The sequence below is a fragment of the Drosophila kikkawai genome, chromosome 2R, assembly GCF_030179895.1.
Source record: "Drosophila kikkawai strain 14028-0561.14 chromosome 2R, DkikHiC1v2, whole genome shotgun sequence".
Lineage (NCBI taxonomy): Eukaryota > Metazoa > Arthropoda > Insecta > Diptera > Drosophilidae > Drosophila > Drosophila kikkawai.
The window spans coordinates 10,575,216-10,599,262 of NC_091729.1; the positions used below are offsets into that span (position 1 = coordinate 10,575,216).

Sequence of the window (24,047 nt, forward strand, 5' to 3'; positions counted from 1 at the left end):
TGTTTCCAGTTCGGTTTTTTTAAATCATATTCGTTCGGCCAGCCTGCGAGTCTACTTCCGCATAAAATCGACAAATTTCTTCACAGTTACATCTTGCGAAAGTCAGTAAATATCGAGCTATCGCCTTGCTTAAATACATCGAAACCAACAGTCGACGTTCTCGCACCTCTAGTCGCTCCATTGGATTTTATTTCATAATTCGTAGAGGAAAAATATCTTATATTGACAAAAATGGAGCTTTCTGAGGGAGTCAAGGAGCGTCTGGGAGTCGTCGTCGGCGCCCTGCAGACCACATTCCACTGGGGATTCGTGCCCTTTGTCCTGTATTTGGGTAAGTTGACTGTCTTGTTTTTCTTAGTCCCGCACGCGGCTGGGAAGAAGAAGCACTTGCCAACATTTGTGTGGGATATACACAAGTTATAATTCTTTATTTTTGCAATCTCTGCAGGCTTTAGAAAGGGAGCTGAGCCCGGCATGCCTCCCCTGACCATCTTGAGTCTATTGTGGCAATAGAAAATTACTCTCCGACCAAAACACAATGTGAAATTCACGATGTGCGCTCCGCATTTTTGTTATGATTGGATTCCTGGGCACTTTCCTGGTACCTGCAGTTGTAGGAAATAAAATTATGTTAGAACAAAACCAAAATTTGACCATGTATCCTTATATTATACAAGTTATTTCCCAACTAAAGAAGTTTGTGGTGTGGGTGGTATTTTACGATATAGACTATCGTAATCTTCATAACGTAAGGAAAGAGCGTTGCCAGATATCTCGTTGTCGTAAGCTCCGACGTTTAGCTATAAAAAGCTATGGATGGATAAGAGATAAGAAGAATATTAAAATAGGCTCAGGGTATTTCTTGACTTAATTACTGAAAATATTTACGATTTATAATGATAGCATATGTACAATAGTGTACAGTTATACAGTCGTCAAAGAAATACTCGGCCATTTTTATGGCTATTAGCTAGTTGCAAACTTATAAGCTTTTCCATTTTCAGATATGCCAGATCTAGCCTGAAATAAGCTAAACTGGCAACACTGCACATCCCCACACACACAAACGCGGATTTTTCGCTGCACAAAATTGTATATTTAACATAAAATAAAGGCAATTAATACAAACAATCGGACGGACAAGACACCTCGAGGTGCCGGCCACCGCGCTGAATACGAAATTATTGCAAATCCGCGGAGTGTCCGACTGAAATCACGTGATGAAAATCCGCCTGAAAAGTCGCCCTCGCCTCGTCCGTGAAATGTGAAGCAGTTTTTCCATCCAAATTGGGCGGAGTGGAGTGAAGTTCTAGTTCTAGTTTCGGTGGGGCAGTTCCCCGTTTGCAAAGTCTTGCAAAACATATGAAAAGCAAGGCAGAGATGCCCTCGCAAAATGTGAGCATCGACGGGCGCGTGTCCTACGCGATAAATGCGCAATTCGGTGCCAATTAGTGGCTGTCTGCGGTCCTTCTACGCTTCCTGCTCCTTCTCCTGTTGCGGCAACTCCTGCTTTGCTGCTCCTTTAGCAAAAAACTGTGAAATCGGCGGGCCCAGACTTTGAACTTGCGCCGTGCTCTGTTTATGTCCATGTGTGTGCGTGTGCGTGCGATCGTGGAAAACAAAAGAAAAGCCCCAAAGCAGCAAACAATAACAATAGGCACACAGCGCTCGAGTCGCACTATCGATGCGCGCACAAAACATGTTATCTGTGCACCGGCTAATCTTCCTGGGCGCTCTGCTCGCCGCCGCCGCCGTCGTCGGTGAGTTGTGCTCTCCACATCCCTCTATACTCTACGAGAAAAAACCCCCAAGCTCTAAAGCAGGTGCGAAACTAACCTAAATTCCCCCCAAATCCATCTCCCCATGCAGCCTCCCCCGTCGAATGGGTGCTGGACACTAGTCAGAATGGCTCCCGGGTCGCCTCCGAACCCGCCGTTGCATCTCGCGCCAATGGGAAATGGCAACCGACCAGGGCGCCAGCAGTGAGGGCGGCGAACGGAACAGCTGGCCAGGCTTATCAGTCGCCATCGTCGTCGCTGTCCGCTGATAACAGGAGCCATGACAACAACAACAATAGTAACAATAATAGCAGTGCTGTGGCCATGCTGCTGCCGCAAGACGGTGACGGACCTGGAGCGCTTGCTACGGCCGCTGCCACCCAGCTGCCCGTCTACGTTGCACAGCCCAGCGCCAAGAAGCCAGAAGGTAAGTCTAGACTTTCTAAAAGTCTCTAAGCTATGATAAAGTCTTAACTGAAATTGAATTTTAAAATTTTTTTGAATTTCAATCTCCAAAAAAGATTAAAGCTAAACAAATTTGGTTTTTAACTATTAGAACTTGAGTAGTTTTTTTTTTTGTATATTGATAAATTGACTTATTATTGTAATTGATATTGTAGTGTAGTAACTTGGGCAATAGTGGGGAGACCGATAGAATCTAATATTTATTAGATCTACCTTCGACGAAGGTAAAGTAATAGTTGTATAGGTATTTGTTTATTTAATACCAATTTTGTAAATCCTGGTACCTAATTTTGCTCTGAGTGTATCTCGCGTGACTGTAACACCTCTAAGACTCTGAATACTCCTAAAAGGCCTTCTCCGTCTTCGATTCCATTTCCATCTCGTGACGTCAGCTTGGCGCGGTGTCAATGAGCTGAGCCAGACAGCTCTCGTGGCCCACTCCAACGCTGCTTTGCCAGCAGACACCCCCACGTCTGGATGCATTTGCTCGTTGCACTTGCAACTGCAGTCGGCGCAAAAAAAAAAAAAAAAGCAGGCCTAAGCACCGTGGCCGGAGACCGGGGGAAAGGGAAAACTGGTCGCATTGTCTGGCCCTCCACTTTGCACTTGTCTTCTCCGCGTCTGCTTTGTTAATGCTAAATGGTTTTGTTTTTGTTTCATCACGCTCTCGGCGGTGTCGGTGGATTTGGATTAGACATATACGCCGCCGCGCCACGCCGCCGCCGCCGCCGATTTTTGCCTTATTTGACGCGCCGCCGCCAAATTATGAAAATAACGGCGCGCCGCGGCGCGCCGCTGGTGCGGCATCGGCGCAGCTTCAGCGCGGCCTTCAGTGTCATTGTTCTTTATAAAACTTTAAAAAAAATAAATAACTCATTAAAATGGCCTTTTTGCCTTATTTGACGCGCCGCCGCCGCCGGTTCTTTCGGACTACTCCCCCGCCGCCGCCGAGTCATTTTGACCTCTACGCCGCAGCCGATGCCTTTAACCATCGGCGTAAACCTCTAATTTGGATGTGGATGTGGCCGTCTACTGGGCGAGCATGTGCTCGTCCAGGTGCCCCGTGGGCATGGTTATGGCAAATCCGCGCTTGCGGCCACAGCCAAAGGAGATGCCAATCAGCGAGCGTGTGATTTATGGAGCTTTTCGTTCTCTAATTAGTTAATTTCTGCCAGCATCTAATTGATTGATTTGCCTCAATCGGATATGAATCTGAGAAGAGGGGTTGAATGACGTCTAGATAATTGGAAAACATATTTGTTTAGGCGCGCTTTAAGGGGGGATATACAGTGGTGCTCATAGACTTAAGCCACAAGACTTCAACCAAGAATTTTAACGAAAATTAAGAAAAGTTTTTATTCCACAGCTCCAATTATTTGTGTCACATTAGTTCTATATATCAGTGTTCTAATAAAAGAATAACCAAGTTATAAAAATATATATTCAACGAAAAATTAAAAAAATCTGAGACCAACCCCAAAATGTCCTGCTCACATACTTAAGCCACCTGGAAGAAAATGATCCAAAAAGTTAAAATTTGGCCAATATTCCTTATAATTTTAATAAATTTAGTTTAATATTAAGTGGGATGACCTTTCTGATTAAGAACAGCGGAGCAACGCTTTGGCATTAAGCCCACAAGACGTGCGCACTGATGAGGGGTGATTTTCTTCAACTCTTCCTGCAAAATATGCCAAAATCGTTTTTTTTTTGCTGTTTTTTTTGGCCAACGACTTGTTTAAGAATACCCCACAAGTTCTCTATAGGGTTCAAGTCGGGGATCTGCGGTAGCCATTGCAAAACATTGATTGTCTCTTGGCTAAGCCACGACTTGACTATCTTGCTGGTGTGTTTCGGGTCGTTGTCCTGTTGAAATATCCAGGCAAGTGGCAAATTATCGGCATATTCTCCAGATAAATTGTTAATAAGGATGTCCCTGTACATTTCGCCGTTCATAATGCCTTCTATCTTCTTTTGGAGACCTACGCCCGATGCGGTGAAACAGCCCCAGACCATAATCGAAGAGCCACCATGTTTAACGGTCTTTCTCGTGTATTTGGGGTCCAATTGTTTGTTGGGAGGACGTTGTACATATGGTTTACCATCACTCCCAAAGACATTAAACTTGGATTCGTCGCTCCAAACAATCAAACATACACGAAAAAGATCGTTAAGCATGGTGGCGCTTCGATTATGGTCTGGGGCTGTTTCACCGCATCGGGCGTAGGTCTCCAAAAGAAGATAGAAGGCATTATGAACGGCGAAATGTACAGGGACATCCTTATTAACAATTTATCTGGAGAATATGCCGATAATTTGCCACTTGCCTGGATATTTCAACAGGACAACGACCCGAAACACACCAGCAAGATAGTCAAGTCGTGGCTTAGCCAAGAGACAATCAATGTTTTGCAATGGCTACCGCAGATCCCCGACTTGAACCCTATAGAGAACTTGTGGGGTATTCTTAAACAAGTCGTTGGCCAAAAAAAACAGCAAAAAAAAAAACGATTTTGGCATATTTTGCAGGAAGAGTTGAAGAAAATCACCCCTCATCAGTGCGCACGTCTTGTGGGCTTAATGCCAAAGCGTTGCTCCGCTGTTCTTAATCAGAAAGGTCATCCCACTTAATATTAAACTAAATTTATTAAAATTATAAGGAATATTGGCCAAATTTTAACTTTTTGGATCATTTTCTTCCAGGTGGCTTAAGTATGTGAGCAGGACATTTTGGGGTTGGTCTCAGATTTTTTTAATTTTTCGTTGAATATATATTTTTATAACTTGGTTATTCTTTTATTAGAACACTGATATATAGAACTAATGTGACACAAATAATTGGAGCTGTGGAATAAAAACTTTTCTTAATTTTCGTTAAAATTCTTGGATGAAGTCTTGTGGCTTAAGTCTATGAGCACCACTGTACATGTAAACCAAAATTTGTTGGGCAAATTTTTTTTTTGGTTTAAAAAATAGTTTATTATTTAAAGAATATAGTGTGTAAGTTTCATTATCGAATTCCAACTCTAAGTGCCTCAAATCAAGTATGCACGCAAGGTTCACAAGTGTTAACGTGGGCGCATCAAAAACTTTAAACGTCTTTTTCTCAGCTTCTAATTTTTGCATTTCTACCTATGCTCTGGACACGATTCACAAAAAACTATGTAACATATCGGAGTGAATCAAAAATTGTTATAATCAGCATGAAATTATCTTCTATTTGAACCTACATGGTTGTTATAAAACTGAGTATTACTATTTTTTAAGAGGGTGGGAAGTGAAAACTGATCACCTGAAAATGGCATTTTTTCCTTGACATCAAAATTTATTTTTTTTGTCTTGATTTCTTTTTGGTTTTTTAGGTTCAAATAGAAGATAAAGGTGTAATGAATACAAAAAAATTTAGTTTACGGATTTCGGACTGGAATTACGAGCTCTATCGTGTCCATAGCACGGCAAATCAAAGCTCGAGGCGCTACGGCATATGTTCCATAAGTCCGCCATTTTGTAAAATATTGTTTATAACTAATTTTTTTTATCATCTCTGATTCTACTTTTAACTATATCCAAAGTTTCACGACGATTGCTTGACTATTTCTTATAAAAAAAAATTCACGAAAAATGGCCAAATTTTGACCGCTTACATGTATATCCCCCCTTAAGTATAAAATCATAATGTTTACAGTATTTGATATAATTTAAACAAAAACAAGAAAAGAAGCTAACTTCGGCACACCGAAGTTTGTATACCCTTGCAGATTGGTTTTGATTTTTATATTATAAATTTAAATGCTGAAAACACTCACAAAACAGAGTTTCATTACATTTTACCTATACTTATTATGTTTGCAGTTTGACAGTTACAGTTTTACATTCAAAGCTTTACATTTTCTCCACATTTACAGATCGTTTATATGGCAGCTATATGATATAGTTGTCCGATTTTTATAAAATTTTTAACAAAATTCTGAAATAATAAAAGAAGCTTATATCTAAAAGTAGATAAGAATATGTTGAAAAACAACGAAGTTTTAATTTATTTCCTATTCATTTTCCGATCGTTCCTATAGCAGCTATAAGATAAAGTCGTCCGATTTTCATAAAATTTTTACCAAAATTCTGGAATAATATATATAAAAATGATGCAAAAATATTGAAAAACAGCCAAGTTATAATTTTTTTTCTAAAAATTTATCGAACATTTATATGGGAGCTATATGATATAGTCGTCCGATCCGGCCCGTTCCGACATATATAGCAGTGAGAGTATATAGAAGACTCTATGCAAAGTTTCATTCAGATAGCTTTAAAACTGAGGGACTAGTTTGCGTAGAAACGGACAGACGGACGGACAGACGGACAGACGGACATGGCTAGATCGACTCGGCTGTTGATGCTGATCAAGAATATATATACTTTATAGGGTCGGAAACGTCTCCTTCACTGCGTTGCAAACTTCTGACTGAAATTATAATACCCTGCAAGGGTATAATAAATAGAGGTAAACTTTAAAATCGAGCAAAATGTTTTATGCAAGCATGTATGTATGTGTGTATAATATATCTTGTGAAAAATATAGATTTAAAGCTCAAGTAAGGTGTATATTTTTAAGGTCTTCTGATGATCAAAAAATGTAATAATTGTCATTAGACATACATATTTCGATAAGTCAATAAAATCTTAATAATTTAATCATTAAACAAGAAAGGAAGCTAACTTCGGCACGCCGAAGTTTGTATACCCTTGCAGATTGGTTTCTATGTTTATATTATAGATTTAAATGCTGAAAACACTCACAAAACAGAGTTTCATTACATTTTACCTATACTTATTATGTTTACAGTTTGACAGTTACAGTTTTACATTCCCAGTTTTACATTTTCTCTACATCTACCGATCGGTTTATATGGCAGCTATATGATATAGTTGTCCGATTTTTATGAAATTTATACCATAATTCTAGAATAATAAAAAAAGCTTATACCTTAGAGTAGATAAACATACGTTGAAAAACAACGAAACTATAATTTTTTTTCCTATTTATTTCTCGATCGTTCCTATGGCAGCTATATCATATAGTCGTCCGATTTTGATAAAATTTATACCAAAATTCTAAAATAATATAGAATGGCCATATCTAAAAAATGGTGCAAAAATGTTGAAAAACATCAAAGTTCTAATTTTTTTTCTACAAATATATCGAACATTTGTATTGCAGCTATATGATATAGTCGTCCGATCCGGCCCTTTGCGACATATATAGCAGTGAGAGCATATAGAAGACTATACGCAAAGTTTCATTCAGATAGCTTTAAAACTGAGGGACTAGTTTGCGTAGAAACAGACAGACGGACAGACAGACAGACGGACAGACGGACAGACGGACAGACAGACAGACGGACAGACAGACAGACGGACAGACGGACTAGATCGACTCGGCTGTTTATGCTGATCAAGAATATATATACTTTATAGGGTCGGAAACGTCTCCTTCACTGCGTTGCAAACTTCTGACTGAAATTATAATACCCTGCAAGGGTATAAAAATGTTAGCTTCTCATAAGTTGCTTAATCTTAATCCAAACCTTTCCTCTTTCTCTGTGATCCTTAGTACTTATCAAGTGCCACTGCGACATATGCAAGGAAACAAACTACATATGCGAGACGGATGGCTTCTGCTTCACGTCGGTGGAGAAGAATCCGGATGACACCATACTCTTCAGTTTCAGGTGAGTTCCGCCCCCGTGGCGTAGGTTAGCACTTTCCCCCGAGAGTTAGCAGCACCTGTGAATGTGATGTGTGTCTTTATGGTCTGCGGCGATCTGCAGATGCCTAAACATGTCGCAGAGCTTTCCGCCGGGCCGCTTCATCTGGTGCAATGAGGGCAGGAATGGCGGACCCACCGCCCGTCCGGTGGCCCGGCGTGGCGGACACGCCTGCTGCAACGACCGCGACTTCTGCAATCGGGATCTGCGGCCCCTGATCAAGAGGATCAAGCCGACCAGGCTGAATCCCTCGCACATCGAGTTCGAGGACGGGCGGCTGGCGTCGGTGACTGTCGAAGGTGCGTGCGCTTCTGCACGTGTTTCGCTCCTCCAAAAAAATCCTTTCTCTCTGACTCGTGACTCCCAACTACACCTCTGTCCCCCTGTTCTCACGCACGTCGTTCGCAAACAGCAAAAACAAACAAAAGAGTTGCCCAGTTTGATCGTTCCTTGGACTGCTTTCCACCCAGTTTTGCCCGTTGAGTTGAAGTTTTGAAATGATCGTAACCCGCAAATGCAGAGCACTACTAATGAATATACCTTCTGAGAACCAGAGCGGCGTTTTATAATTCGTTTTAAATATAATTATAATACTTTTATTGCTACTAACCAGACTGAAATCTCAATTAGCAACACAAGCCGAAAGACACACGCCGTCCGGCAAACACAGCGGCCGCAGCATCGGCAGAAGCAGCAGCAGCAAAAACCAACCAACAACCAATGCCAAGCAATACTAATTTGTGTTTTTATTGTTATGTTTTCTCTCTCTCCCCCGCCCCACCAACCGCCCTCTCCTTCGCTCCCCCTCGCGGCCCCGTAAACTCGAAAAATGTATTGAAAACGATTGCAAATAGATGCATGGAAATGAAATACGATATGCGGCGTATTCCCTTCGAGTGCCTCACCAGTAGCCTCAAGTACGATACGTATAGGATTGAGTGTTGTAAGAATGACTTCTGCAATAAGAATGAGATAATGAAGAGGCTATTTGAAAAAGGTACAGCAACATTCAAGTAACAAAAACCAAACACACAACAATACAATTTCTCTCCTTAGTTTGCACTTCTATTTCTCTAAACAACCAAACACTCTGCCTAATTATATGCACTGCATCTGCAATAAAAAAAACAATAATTTAAAATCAAATAATCTGTAATAATATACTTTGTTTTTTGGTTTAGACTAGTCTGTTTTTATTTATATTTCGTATAGGCTCAGAGTTTACTATTTACCTTAACTATTTGCACTTTTTTATTCGCTTTTCGGGCCTCCTCCTGTACTCCTCCCCTTTTTGTTTCCTTACTTTACTATTTGCTTTCCCTGTGGAACACACAACATACACACACGCCCTAGATCTTCTACGGGATATCAAGCTTACACCTTATCCTAATAAATTACACGTAACTCTATGCATGCCCAAGTATCTTGGCAAAGTCAAATCGAATGTTTGTAGTTTGTAGATACTTATATGTACTTATATCTTTCCACTTAAGGTGCGTTAATTATTCGATTTTCCCCTCTGGCAAGGTCTTTTGCTCGGTTTTGTTGTGGGAATTTGCATTTTCTGCAAGTTTTTCCACCATCACTATCAATATGGCAAGGTATCGGACTGAAAGTGTGCTCTATCTGTCTCAAAGTACCTTGGCGACTATTTAGATCTGGCAGAGAATATTGTGTATCCTTGGTTTATATTACCCAATTAGCCCTGAAAGTCCTCGAAAGTTAAATAGGGAACTGACCTGATTACCTGGCATAGAAATATATATCCCACCTCCCCCGCATTTGGCAATGGTTTCCCCCCGCATTCTCCCGGGTTTTGTGATACCCCACAGACTTTGCTTATTGCGTCCGCACTGAAAACACAATGGAATCCACCTGCTGCAGCTGAAAATCTATCCACCACCTGGCCCCCACCCCTTACTGCTCCCTGGCTCTCCTGGCTAAAAATTCGCTAAATTTGTAGCTTGTAAGTGGTAACAAAAGCTGCTTCGCAACAACTGCACACCACCGCAACAAACAACAACAGCAACAAGAACAATTCCAAGTGCTAATCTTAACCCCCCAATAAACCCAAAATCCTAGAACCTAACTTAGATGTAGTACTAAAACCAAACACCAGCTAAAGCAACAAAGTAGTTAAACGCAAACCCCAACTAAATATTATGTATGTAGATGCCTGCACGCAGGCCACTTGCCACCCGAAGATCCGACCTCGTGCAAAGTCAATTCGCTGACAGCCGCCACAAAGTGCTGCAACACAGATATGTGCAATACGCGTGAGAATTACAGTGGTGTCCTACCAGGTGAGATCAGCAATGCACCAGAAACCACCTCAAAAAACACAAAAAATATATCCCACCACCAGCCATCGAAGCGCAGCCACGCCCATGCCATTGCACCACCTCATTTGCGTAGTTTTTTGTCTTTTTTTTTCTCCTTGGTATACTCAAATTTGTAACACATTGAAATCATACAAGAAAGAAATATTTGCATATATATACGCATAAGCATATGTACCTGGCCGACACACACACATTTGCACACACACCCACGCTTTCAGCGCCCACCTGTCCCCCAGCCACAGCCCCCTTCGCTCGTCCACGTCCACGTCCTTGTTCGTCCTTCGAGAGGGGAGAATAGGTGTAAGAGAAGAATATGGCCTGTTTCCGAGTTCTATTTCTTTGGAGGTTTAATATAAATTATTGCAGTTAAAATTTAAATTTTTTTAAATTAATTTTTTAAGAATAAATGCCAGAAAATTGTTGTATTAATACTATTCTTAGAATTCTTTGGTGTTGAAAGCCTTTAGTATTGGTTTTATATAATAAATAAAGTGAAAATTCTACGAAAGAATTAATGTTGAATGTATTAAATTTCAATGTAATTAAAAAAGTTTAGGTTGCCAAATACTCTGATAATGAATTCGGGAACAGGACTATATATAAATTACGCTCATAATATTTCGTTGTTTTTCCCTTGTTTGTACGTCGACTTTTCTTTGGCACATCTCATGTGTATTACACACGCACTGCATTGTTACCTTGTCTGTGGCCTCGTCTGCTGGCCCGCCAACCCACCAACCCACCAACGCCACCTTTCACCTGTCAACTTCTAAGCGTTGCTGCATCGTTTTGTGGGCTTGTCTACTGACCTGACCTTTTGAGTCATCATCGTCGTCATCGCATTGACTTGTTAAAACGCATTTGAGAAGGAAGTAAGCAAGGCATTCAGCGTGGCAACAACAAACCTGTCTCAAGGGCCGCCGCCGCCGGCAGCAGCAACCACACAGGTCCAAGGAGACGAGGGGGTGCCTTTGTTGGCCCCACTCCAGCCCCTTCATTCGCCCACTCCCCTTAATAGTCTGTGTGTGAGTGTGTATCTGTGTCTGCCCTTTTTGTGTTTATGCAGTTTCGCCATTCATTCATGTGCACTGCCGCTGCCAAAGCTGCTGTTGCAGTTGCAGCAGTCGCAGTCAACGTTCTCTCATTTCATTCATTAATGGCCGCATTTTTGCCTGGCCGTCTGCCGCTTTTTCATACTTATTGCCCTCACAGAAGTTAGATTAGGCCACATGTTGTTACCGAGACTTGAATAATATTTAAAATAATATCATTTTTGGGTACATTTACATATTTTAGGATTTATTTAGCGGACATTTCTTAGATACCCAGTTATTTATACGTAAACTCTTTATCATATACAAAATTAACTTAACTTTCATTTGAAAATCCGTCAATGAGTTATTCTTCATATTCCCCTAGGAATATTTTTAGAATATTGCATACTCTTAGGCCCCGTTTAGTGGGATTTTGAATTCAGGCATTGGGGGTGCTACAGAGATTTTTTAAGCCTCATTATAGACACATTATTTAGTAATTTCAAATCCCTAGATATTTCTGTAGAACCTCTTGATCTTAATTAAATTTTCTTTAACTTCTGTGAGGGCATTTGGGTTTCGATTCAGCGAAGTTGCTCATATTGTTTTTCGTAGTGGTTCGCTCATTTCCATTGCACTTTTGTGTTTGTTCAGTGGGAGGTTTGTACGTGTATGTATGAGTTTGTTCGTCTGCGGCATATCTCTGTTCGGAATTGGGTTTGGATTTGGTTCGTTTTGTTTCTCTGTGAAACAGTCAAAAAAGTACACAAAGGGAATATCCCCCTTTCTCGCTCTCGTATTTTTTACATTATTTCGTAGTTTAGAAGTAGTTTTTAAGCTCGTGTCGTTCTATGCCAAGGTTTGTAAATAACTCCAAATAATTATGTGCAGGTCAGTGCGGTTTTTTGTACATAAATTATTACATTTAAGTTGTACTAATCCCGCTAACCATGTGTGTGGAATGTGCTTTTGGTTTTCGGAATTGTTTCGTTTTGTTTTGCACATTGTTTTCTACCTGTTATCACGCACATTTACCTGTTAACGCTATTTACTTAATGACTAGCATTATGCATACTCTTTGTATTTATTTTCCATTAATTCTCGCACATCTCAATGGAGTTTCCTTTGCTGGCCCAAATACTAATGATCTTTCTGTTCGACTCTGCCAGATCTTATGCCCTCCCGCCACCTGAGCAGCTGGGAGCTGGTGGGCATCATCGTGGGCGTCACACTCTTCATCTGTGTCTCGGGCACTAGCTCCTGGTACTATTGTCAACGCCGCAAGCGCTTGGCCAGCGGCAGGCCGTTTGCCAAGGAGGATTCGGTGTACGATCCCATACTGAATGGGAACACAACCATACACGACATTATCGAGATGACGACATCCGGTTCGGGTTCGGGTGAGTTCCATGGCGGGGTAAATCCCGCCTAGATCCTTCTTACAGAAGCTAATTCCTTGTGCTTCCTTTCAGCTGGCCTGCCTCTGCTGGTGCAGCGTTCCATTGCACGTCAGGTGCAGCTGTGCCATGTGATCGGAAAGGGACGCTTCGGCGAGGTCTGGCGTGGACGCTGGCGCGGTGAGAACGTGGCGGTTAAGATCTTCTCCAGTCGAGAGGAGTGCTCCTGGTTCCGCGAGGCGGAAATCTATCAGACCGTAATGCTTCGGCACGAGAACATTCTGGGCTTCATAGCGGCGGACAACAAGGGTGAGCCAATCATTCTGTCTTTAAAGACATTTCCTAAATACTAATGCTTCTTATTGAATTTTACCTCCACAGACAACGGAACCTGGACCCAGCTGTGGCTTGTTACCGATTACCATGAGAACGGATCGCTCTTTGACTATTTGACCACGCACACGGTGGACACCAACACCATGCTGAACATGTCGCTGAGCATTGCCACGGGTCTGGCCCATCTGCACATGGATATTGTGGGCACGCGCGGCAAGCCGGCCATTGCCCATCGCGATCTCAAGTCCAAGAACATACTGGTCAAGTCGAACCTGAGCTGTGCCATTGGCGATTTGGGTCTGGCCGTGCGGCATGTTGAAAAAGATGACTCGGTGGACATACCCTCGACGCATCGTGTGGGCACTAAGCGATACATGGCACCCGAGGTGCTGGACGAGAGCATGAATGCCCAGCACTTTGATTCGTACAAGCGGGCGGATGTGTACGCCTTCGGCTTAATACTCTGGGAGATTGCACGTCGCTGCAACATGGGCATGATCTACGATGAGTACCAATTGCCCTACTACGACGCCGTGCAGCCGGATCCCAGCATTGAGGAGATGAAAAAGGTAAGCCTTGGAAGCTGTTGAAAGGCCTCTGGATACATTTGTGACTCCCTTACAGGTCGTGTGCATTGAAAAGAGCCGCCCGAATATTCCGAATCGCTGGCACGCCTCCGACGTGCTCCACAACATGGCCAAGGTGATGAAGGAGTGCTGGTACCCCAATCCCGTGGCCCGCCTAACTGCGCTGCGCATCAAAAAGACACTGGCCAGCATTAGTGTGGAGGACAAGGTCAAGAACTGATTGTGGGTCTAGTTTGGCGAGGAGGATCGGAAGGAAGCGTACATTAGTAACCTGTAACCTGGCCCCGTGTTACCTTATATGTCCTGGCAGCGCCTGCGAAGCAGTTCCAGAAATACAAAGAAATTTGTAAATATTAAGTGCTAACTCATCCTTAACGTTTCCCACGCTTTGCTTTGTTATTAGTTTCGCGTCCTGAACTATTGTACATAACCTTCGTTGACATTTCCCCCGAGATTCGCTCGTTTCCGGGCAGCGTGAGCAGGGCGGCGCACCAAAGGAAACTGCCGCACTGCCATTAAAGCTACCAATTAGGGCATAGTTATACGCCATCAAGCAAACATTTTATAAAAACACTCTATATATATTTTTTATAAATCCTGTTCCAGTAAACGAAACGAAACGATAAATACAAAACGAGAAATACAGTAAGACTTTGTCAAGACTGAGCAGCAGTGGAAAGCAGTGAAAACCAAGCCCAAAAAAAAGAGAAAAATAAAATACAGCCACAACCAAGAACATCTGAAAAGAGATTTGAGAAATTGTAGCTCTAAAAACCAACAAAACACTCAGGAAATCGTAAAGTAAAATAAAGTAAAAAGTAATTAAAAATTAAAATATTCAATTTGGTGCGCCGCCCGCTTGCGTGCAGCTTGCCAAGCCCATGCCGCTTTTGCTGCTGCTGTGCCTCCCTAAGCTTAATTTATGTATATCGAGCACTTTGCCCCTAAGTGTACACCCATACGTATAGCGATTGAGCAGAGCTTACTCTTTGTTAACCTAAGTTGAAACTATTTTAAAAATGTCTACATCAGAACTCTCAACCATTTCTCATCTTCATCATACATGCCTATTATTTTTTGTTATTTCATCTGTTCGCATTTCGCATTTAACATTCACTTCACCTGTCCTTCACAATGATTTGTTTCTTGTTCTTTTATAACCAAAGCTTGTTCTTCCTATTTTATTTTAGTCGTTAAAACAAAGCAAATTAAACAAAACTAAGATTATTACCAAGATATTTATATATGAATTGTAAACTATATTTGCTTCGTTTGTAAATTCCAAGAAACTCAATGTTTCAAGAACAAACACCGAAACAACTAATTTAAGTCGGTAAACACACACACAATACACACAACACACAGCTCAGTGAGTTAATTAATTTGTCACATCAAATGCCATAAAGCTAAATGAGTCCATTGTCAAGGTATACCTGCATACAGAAACCACAACCAGAATGCAATAGTAGCTTCCACATAACACACACACATTTCCCCAACACACACACACACACACACACACACACGCCAGCTGAGAGATTAAAGTAAACATTAATTAACATTTTAATCATTTCGATGTAAGCTACACGAGTAAGCGTTTGTATGATCAGTGCATGCCAGATTGTAATTAGGATTATGAATCAATTTTAGCTACTATACATAGAGCATATTGTTACCTTTCGGCCTGCGAAATTTATTTTCCTATTTTAATTTAGTCTTACCGAAGTTAATCATTACCTGTGCGATTTCTTTGGGAAACAAAAATCTAAACTAATTTTTTTGTTAGCTATATTCACATGCGTACGTATATTTAGTTTTTGAAACTATTCCTGTAATTGTAAAATCTGTAAATAGTCTGTGCGGTCCGTGGGTGCGAGTCAAACACGAAAATCGATAAATGTTTGATTGTGTTCCAAGCTAAGTTTAAGTCGAAAGTTGTTTATAAGACATAAAGCCCCTAAAAGAAACCTCCCTTATGGGGTATTTCCTATAACCCATAGCCCTAGCCCTTGATCCAAACCAAAAAACCAACTTACTTTGAACTGAGTTTAGGATTCAATTAAAATCGAAAAAAACACAAAAAAAAAAAAGGAAAAGACTTGAACAATGCGCAAAAACATGAAAAAAAATTAATTTTACAAAAAAAAATAAATCCTATTTTGCTGGCAAAAACATATTTCGGTTCGTAAATTTCCAAGATTTATTGAACTAAAACGATGAACTTTGTGTTAGGCTCAAGTAAGCGTAAAATGTCTCAAGCGAGCACACTTTTGTAATGTGTATTAATCGTAAAAAAAAGGATTGAATTGGATCATTGAGAGATATTTAGGCAGACCGAGTGGAAAGGAATGCTAGAGAGAGAGAGAGAGAGAGAGAGGAATGATTTACATGGGTGTAATGTTAAAAACAAAAGCGTTAAAAGTGTAAACAGAGTCTAACTTTTAGCTTTAAGCTGCGTTTTTACTGGCACTTTAAATAAAAATACAAATATGAAACCAACCGAAAATATTTGTAAAAATAATACAGTGGTTTTTATTTATTTGGGAATTTAGAGACGAGTAAGAAGCATCATTCACTGTATCTGCGATCCCATTTTAAATATTCTTCATGCTGAAATGAAATTCAATTTACAAGGCCTCGGACTTTCTTGAAAGATAATTTATTTCACCTCAGGCTTGGGGTTCCTTGAGTGTTTTTCAAATCACACAAGTTGCAAAATCTAATTTAATATATGTATTTGTGCGTATGGCCTGTGTGCCTTGCATATTTGATTGCCCATTCACGAGGGGGAAAAGCTTTTATTTAAATATTATCCTGGATACCTTTGCCTTTGCCTCTGTAGAATTCATGGAGCAACAGGTGGCTGTTGTAATGAGTTCAAAAATAATATACAGCTCTTTGCTATGTTCATTTATTGTATTCGATTTACATTTAGACGTGGAAACGATATAATTGTTGCTTGAATATGGTAAAGAATCATTGGGTAACGCGTCTTGCAGTTAATAACATTGAATGCCTCAGTCAGTATATTTGGAGTTTCTACTAAAAACACATTTAGATATCTAAGTTCGTTTGAGTAAGTAAACTTTGTACGCGAATAAGTATTCATATGCTGATTATTTAAATCCGATTGCTCTAGGCTACAGCAACTTTAAGATTGATATGTATTCGTTTAACAATATGATATGTTTGCAATATTGTAATAATTCCACCGGAAACGCTCACACATCGGCTCAGATATCCCTATTTCAATCGTTTAGCTGGCTCATTTCCGGTTTGGATTCGTTTGTCGCTTTCATTTTTGGAACTGCGGTGCGGCCCTTAATTGCGATGGTACTGCTGCAGGGAACTTTAATAGTTTATTTAAATTTTTTTTATGTTATATTTTGACTAACCTCTAATCCGACCATATCCACACAGTCGAAGGCATCGCGAAAGTAGCCACAGCTCAGCTTGATGGTGCCCCGGTGGTGCAACCTCTGCTGCTGGCAGCACATGCCACTGCAAGGAAGGCCATGAATGGGATTATTCAAGGACTTTAGAACACAATACCTACTTGATCACCTGGCAGTCGCTGCTGCTGCTGCACTCGCTGCCCAATGGCTGCTTCTGCCTCATCCCGAATATGTCCTCCAGCAGGGATGAGGGCGCCCCCGCCTCCGGTTCCATCTCGCAACGCCAGATGCCCTCCTGGGCCACCAGCATGCAGGCACTGCCCTGCGGACAGTCCGAGTGGCGCTGGCATAAATCTCGCTGCCTTCCAAACACATAAACGCATTTCCCCTCTGGAAAATAAGTCAAGTGCACTTAGTACTTTTCCTCTGAATAATAAAGGTTTTAAGAAAAAACAAGAAAGGAAGCTAACTTCGGCACGCCGAAGTTTGTATACCCTTGCAGATTGGTTTTGATGTTCATAGTATAGATTTAAATGCTGAAAACACTCACAAAAAAGAGTTTCATTAAATTTTACCTATACTTATTATGTTTACAGTTTGACAGTAACAGTTTACAGTTTATACATTTACCGATCGCTTCTATGGCAGCTATATGATATAGTTGCCCGATTTTTATGAAATTTATACCAAAATTCTAGAATAATAAAAAAAGCTTATATATCAGAGTAGATAAACATACGTTGAAAAACAACGAAGCTATAATTGTTTTCCTATTTATTTCTCGATCGTTCCTATGGCAGCTATATCATATAGTCGTCCGATTTTCATAAAATTTTTACCAAAATTCAAAAATAATATAAAACGGCCATATCTAAAAACGGCCAAAAAAAAAAATATTGAAAAACAGCAAAGTTATAATGTTTTTTCTAAAAATTTATCGAACATTTGTATGGCAGCTATATGATATAGTCGTCCGATCCGGCGCGTTCCGACATATATAGCAGTGAGAGTATATAGAAGACTATATGCAAAGTTTCATTCAGATAGCTTTAAAACTGAGGGACTAGTTTGCGTAGAAACGGACAGACGGACAGACGGACAGACGGACAGACGGACATGGCTAGATCGACTCGGCTGTTGATGCTGATCAAGAATATATATACTTTATAGGGTCGGAAACGTCTCCTTCACTGCGTTGCAAACTTCTGACTGAAATTATAATACCCTGCAAGGGTATAAAAATTCTGTTAACGTTTACTTATAAAGAATATGAATTTCTCATAAAATTAAATACATATTCATATTTTTGTGGACTTGTAGCATGTGGGAACGAATGGAAAGTACAATTAGGCCAACTTACCGCCATATGTGTTGACGCAGACCCCGGAGGGACAGCAGTCGTCGTTGAGCAGACAGGCGCGGTCCGCGCAGGGCGTGTCCTCAATCAGCGGCTCGACAATTCCATAGACCTCGGTCTGCTGGCGCAGCTATGGTTGCGATGGTAGGGAAAAAGCGGTGGCAATTAGAGAAGCATTTGTTCCGACCTGCCGTCATGCGGTGCGTATGCGATATATTAACGCCGGCCTCTGCCTTTTGCGATGACTGCTGCAGTTATCAATAATGCTGACACTTGTCGTGCGTTAATTAATTTGAGCATCGCCGTGAACCCTGAACTTTGGCTGTTGATTGCCAACACCGAGCCAAAAGGGGGGCAAATAAAAGCATGCCGAGAATCGTTGGCTCCAATTTCAATTTGCTGCGAAACATTGAGCCAAATGCCTATGGCTATTTGTGCGGTGGCAACATTGCGTATACGCACTGGTGTAGGTTCACGCCACGTGTGATGTTCAGTTAAGAAGGCAGAGGAAATCATTTTGAATGTATTTCTAACTCAAATAACCCCAAGCATTAAAATAATATGAGGCTTATCTGAAAAGCATATGCAAATATTTGAAAGCACGGTTCATATTCACTTTATTTAATGGTAAATCGTGTTATTTTACGGCTACTTGGTAATGTCTTACCAAACTGCTTGTTTTTATTGCCGAAAATGTTTTTCGGGGGTTCAGGGAATACGCGGGATATTAAACTGGGTTTAAACCTATTGAAAAAATATACATGAAATTCATATTATGTACCTTTTAAAGGTCATTCCGAGGACAAGGGGTAACTAAATTGGGTAAGTTTATATATTTAAAATTCTTTTAATTTTAAACAATTTATTAGAAGTGCTAAAAAAAAACTGGAATTCATAACCTGCATCCTAAATACAGGATAAATTCGTTCTTAAAGTGACAACTTATTACCAAGAATTATTCCGGCTTCTTTGATCATCCCCATAATGCAAAAGGAAAACTAATTATTTTCCAGCTGCATCCAATCTGTATCAATCTCGGCTGCACGCCCTACTGATTCCCCCTGCAATTACTTTCGATTACTGCCACTTGCTGCCACCCACACTCACCTGCTGCGGCTGCGGGAGCGGTTGATGCTGCTCCCTCAGTTCCCTCTGCTCCTGCTCCATGGCGCCAAACGGTGAGAGGTAATCATTGAGGCCACCATCTCCGGCGGAGGAAAACGGGGCTCGGCGGTGCATCATGTTACGGGAATCGCGCCCAAACAGCCCACGCTGCCAGGCATTACCGGAGGCAAACGAGGAGGCACCTGTGGCCAGCGAGGGGTCCAGCTGCTGGGCTAGGCCGAGGAGGAGCAGCAGGGCTGCCCACCTCGGAATGTTGCTCATTGCAGTCGCTTTAGTACGTCATTGCCAGTGAAATTGCCCGTTGCCTGTTACCTGCCGTCTCCCGGTGAAACTGTGAAAATGAAGGGCGAGAGGAGTATACGCTTAATTAAAACATATGCTTGTCCGGTAGTCAATTGCTGCCCTCCGGGATGAGCGAATTTCCGTGAACATGCGCTCGAATGGAGCGCCAGAATGTGGCAGCGATTCATAGCCATTCTGTAGCTGCTCCTGGCAATGCCCCGCCTATCAGGCGGAGGCAACAGCTCATTAAAATTGTCGGCTTGCCTTTAGTGTTATTACCGGCTGTGCCCTAATTTATGTATTCCCAGTCTCCAGCTCAGCTCGGTCCCGGTACACCGTTTTATGGCCGGATGGAAGACGCACACATAAATCGTTGTGGCCACATGTTGGCCGTGGTTAACAGTTCATATGTCAAGTTATAGCCGTTTCGCTTATTTGCCAAATTTAAAGGCCAAACGATTATTGACCGAAAAACCCAATTAAGCCGAGAATATATAGCTAATAAAAAAAGACAGCAATTTCAGGGAAATTAAGCATACGCCATGTGGGACCAACTATGATTACAGTTGCGAGTGTAAAAGGTAGAATTAAGAAAAAAAACTGTTTAACTCAAAAGAAACGATGCCTTTCTAAGTGAATTAATATACGCAAGTAAAAATAAAACAACCAAGTTGTTTTTCTGCCCTGGGGGATTGAAAAAAACTCAAAGGGAAGTTTTCCTTTCATTTGAATTTCATAATAACTTCCCCTAGGAAAGGTAATAAAAATAATTCAAGCAAAAAGGCTTCTAGCAAATGAATTTAAAGCTTCAACATGTTTTTTAATCACCTGTGTGTTTAGCAAGTCAAAAATAAGCTTGCTCAGCAACATATTTATGGTAATTTCTGCACTTGAAATTATTTCTTTTCTTGTATAAATTTTGTAGTATATATTTTCTTAGCTTTTCCTTTATAAATTCACAGACTAAGAGTCGAAATGAAATTGTAACATTATTTTTGTTCGATTTCTCGAAGTTTCTTCCTTTAAATCGATGAAACTAATTCAAAATAAATTGGTTTAAAAATAGACTCATTTCAAAAGGTTAAAAATAATGATTGCCTACTTATTTGCGCAGTTATTTAAATTATCAACAAGGTGCAGTGCCCGCTCACTCACCTTGAGTGTTCGTTCGTTCAGTGGGAATTTCTGGCTTTCGCCTGCTAAAAATGGCCAATTGGCAACAGTTGTTACCGCTCTGCCATAAATAAGTAAGCGAGTGAAAGGCTGTTGACACGCTCAAGGCAAACGAAAACATTTTCCCGGCTGTCGCACGAATTTCTTTCGGTTATTCGGCCTTTCGGCGTGGGAGTGCAATTCCATTAATGCTCCTGGAGGTGGCTCAGGCAAATGTTGTAGAAGCGGGCACAAAGATAGAGTCCTTTTTGGCCTGCCCTTAGCATTTCCTTAATTACTTTTTTCCTGCTTTCAGCGTCATAGAAGAGGGGCTTGCCAAAGTTGTTGTTTTCTTTTTGTTTTTCCATCATCCAAAAACGCTGGCCAGTTGCCAGGCGATTTGTCCCTTTTCAGCCGCGGAAGACGACACTAATTACAATTAACCATCCAGAGACGGTTATCAAATCTCGACTAATTGCGCATCCGTTGGCGAGAGGTAAGGATATTGAAATTGATACATTGTGGGTGGACCCATTTCTCAATTAACCAAAGTGCCGCTGACGCATATCAAAGAGGGAAGTCCTTATCGCGACGAAAGTGTCAAACTGCTATTTGCGAATGATGGCTAAACTTCTGGCCTTCTGTCCACTCGCCTTGCTGGCCAAGTTAGCAGCTGAAAGGTGGCTAATTGCTTTGGGGCCGTTTGAAAGTTTCGCAATTAGTTAGTTTCCCTTTTGTATTTTACACAATTGGCCAAAGTTTGCCAATGATTAGAAGAAGGTGAGATGGGTTGGGATGCGCTTAAGCGATGAGTTGATAAAAGTTTCTTAATTGAGCAACAACTGCCGGCAGACAAAAGTTGACCTTTAGCGTGAAGAAATATGCTTCATGTGCACTTTGATAACTAATAATGTGCTTGGGTTTACTTAGTTTGAATGCTAAATAAGTTTATTTTGCCGGGTTTTATAAATAATAAGTAGCCTCAATTGCAAATTTGAATGTACTTAAAAGATATTGGTTCAATCTGGAAGTTATATTATATTGTTGAAAATTAAAGAGTATTTTGTATTTAATTATTAAATAACTATTGTAATGAAATAATATTTCTATAATCTGGGTTTACAATATATTTGACTGATTTAAGATATCAAACGTGTTTTAACGAAATGTAGAGTTCTCTAGGTTCCATAAATTCCAACATCTTGTTTTCCTCATTTTTTTTAAATTTATAAATTATAAAGGTTAATAAGAATGTCTCAAGAACTTGGTCCCCTTTTGCCAGTGTAATTGATATCACTTAAGTTGTAATTGCTTGAAAGGCACTCAACTTACCGCAGTATAATATCATGCTCAACGAAATGAAAAAAGGCCCAAATTGGGTGTGAACAAAACCCTTGCTAAATTAGCTTATAATTACACACTTATACGGTAATGGTTTACGTTTACCCGGAACGGCATCCTATTCCTGGAAATGAAGGCGGGACTCCGGAGAGAAATCGGATCAAATGCCGACGTCTATTTGACAAGCGACCCACCTTCACCACCGCCACGTTTTACCCATAATGTTTATGAGACCCGAAGATAGCCATTTCCGACTGGCAATTGGACACAGGTAATTGCGACACGCCCGCAGATGCCCTTAGAGTGCGGTTGCAGGGGCTGCGTCACATTGCCGCACCCGAGAACTGCCAGATACACCATCAATTCACGTGTGTGGTCTCCGGATAAACTTTCACTTTCACCGCACGCCGAGGAAGGAAGGACTCGAAAGGGGATCGGGATCTCTGTGGCACATACCTGCTGGCTGCTCGTCCTGTCGGCTACTGACTGCCTGACTTGGCTCAAACAACACCTGTCGGCTAGCTGCCGCCGAGGAGCTTTCGGGCCGCGGAGCTTTCCCTCGCATTTTTATGAATTAAGTGTGTTTGTGGCGCAGCCAAAGCTCCTAGGAATCAATTTTCATTGCGGCGGCTTTACTCTCGTATTTATTTGAATTTTGATTCGCTGGCCATGACGTCACTCTCACAGATTTGTGGCCGCAGTGCAAATATAATGAGCCCGAATGAATGTTACCAACAAGGGATCCTTGGTCGAGGCACTATGTAGTTGTCCTGCAGGCAAATCTGTACGAGGGAAAACACGCAGTTTCGTTGCCGAAAAATGTTTATGAAAAGAGCCAGCCGGCCTTGAGGATATTTTCTGCATCAGGATAATGAGGATTGTGTGGCGCACCAGCAGACCCGCACTCTGTCAGCGTCCAGAAGTCCCTTGGTACTGAATATTCAATATGCAAATTATTTGAACCACTCAGAGCATTTGCGTTTCATTTCAATGAGAGAAATACACTGGCAAAAGACTTGGCCAGAATATTTTTTATATATATTATAATAGACATAACAATAAACATGTTGAAATATATAGAAAGTAAGGAGGTGTACATAAAATTTGTACCATAATTTACAAGACTTTTTTATGGGTTTTTAAACCGTATTGAAACCACTTTGAAAACATAGTACTTTCCCACTTTTTTACCTTTTAATATTATTAATTTTATATTTTATTATTTTATTTCCTGTGCAGCAATTTTTCTACATATAATATAAGTTACAAATTGATGTTATTTGTTAGACCAGCTTGCAATATACTGATGAAAATGTGGCCCTTGGAAGTTTGCTGCCTTGAATAAATCCAACATTTTTAGAGCTATTTCCTGCTGGAATCCAATTTTATGCCAAATATTTTAAATCAGCAAAATTCGGAAAATGGATTTGAAGAAATTCCAAATTAAATGACCAAAATGCCTCAACATCATTTGGGCTGGGAAACACATCTATGACAGCAATATTTTTGCAAACTTTAATGCTTAATCTAGGACACAAGACATGCAAAGCGAGGAGGCGGAGGCAAAGGCAAGTGCATGTTGGCTAAGAGGGTTAACCTTGTTTTCAGTTTACCAACAACGATGGCATCTGGGGAAGCTGTAGTGGAATTTCCCTGGCCGCCAGGCAAACCCACATTGAATATTCCGGGTG

At 41.0% G+C, this 24,047-nt stretch overlaps 3 protein-coding genes across 8 annotated transcripts; 2 read left to right on the forward strand and 1 right to left on the reverse strand.

Annotated features, from left to right (window-relative positions):
- Positions 1-6: 6 nt before the first annotated feature.
- Tom7 (Translocase of outer membrane 7) lies at positions 7-648 on the forward strand. Its single transcript, XM_017171592.3, has 2 exons — positions 7-331; positions 449-648. Exons 1-2 carry the CDS (start codon positions 232-234, stop codon positions 511-513), a joined length of 165 nt encoding a protein of 54 aa, XP_017027081.1. The 5' UTR covers positions 7-231; the 3' UTR covers positions 514-648.
- Positions 649-1,045: 397 nt separating this feature from the next.
- babo (TGF-beta receptor type-1 babo) lies at positions 1,046-15,878 on the forward strand. Of its 4 annotated transcripts, none has more exons than XM_017172100.2 (8): positions 1,046-1,760; positions 1,870-2,205; positions 7,855-7,972; positions 8,072-8,307; positions 12,554-12,784; positions 12,857-13,090; positions 13,163-13,686; positions 13,742-15,878. In XM_017172100.2, exons 1-8 carry the CDS (start codon positions 1,685-1,687, stop codon positions 13,922-13,924), a joined length of 1,938 nt encoding a protein of 645 aa, XP_017027589.1. In that variant the 5' UTR covers positions 1,046-1,684; the 3' UTR covers positions 13,925-15,878. The 4 variants fall into 4 exon arrangements, with proteins under 4 accessions (XP_017027589.1, XP_017027585.1, XP_017027586.1 ...); XM_017172096.2 differs by lacking the exon at positions 8,072-8,307 and adding an exon at positions 8,863-9,005; XM_017172097.2 differs by lacking the exon at positions 8,072-8,307 and adding an exon at positions 10,181-10,311.
- A 715-nt stretch (positions 15,879-16,593) lies between these two features.
- spab (space blanket) lies at positions 16,594-22,835 on the reverse strand. Of its 3 annotated transcripts, none has more exons than XM_017171576.2 (6): positions 22,813-22,835; positions 19,564-19,912; positions 18,460-18,586; positions 17,261-17,489; positions 17,100-17,205; positions 16,594-17,040 (listed from the first exon to the last, which is right to left on the reverse strand). In XM_017171576.2, the coding sequence occupies exons 2-6, from the start codon at positions 19,840-19,842 to the stop codon at positions 17,026-17,028; spliced, it is 756 nt and encodes a 251-aa protein (XP_017027065.1). In that variant the 5' UTR covers positions 19,843-19,912; positions 22,813-22,835; the 3' UTR covers positions 16,594-17,025. The 3 variants fall into 3 exon arrangements, with proteins under 3 accessions (XP_017027065.1, XP_017027064.1, XP_070140244.1); XM_017171575.2 differs by having other exon boundaries at positions 16,594-17,043; XM_070284143.1 differs by having other exon boundaries at positions 16,594-17,053.
- Between the last annotated feature and the right edge of the window lie 1,212 nt (positions 22,836-24,047).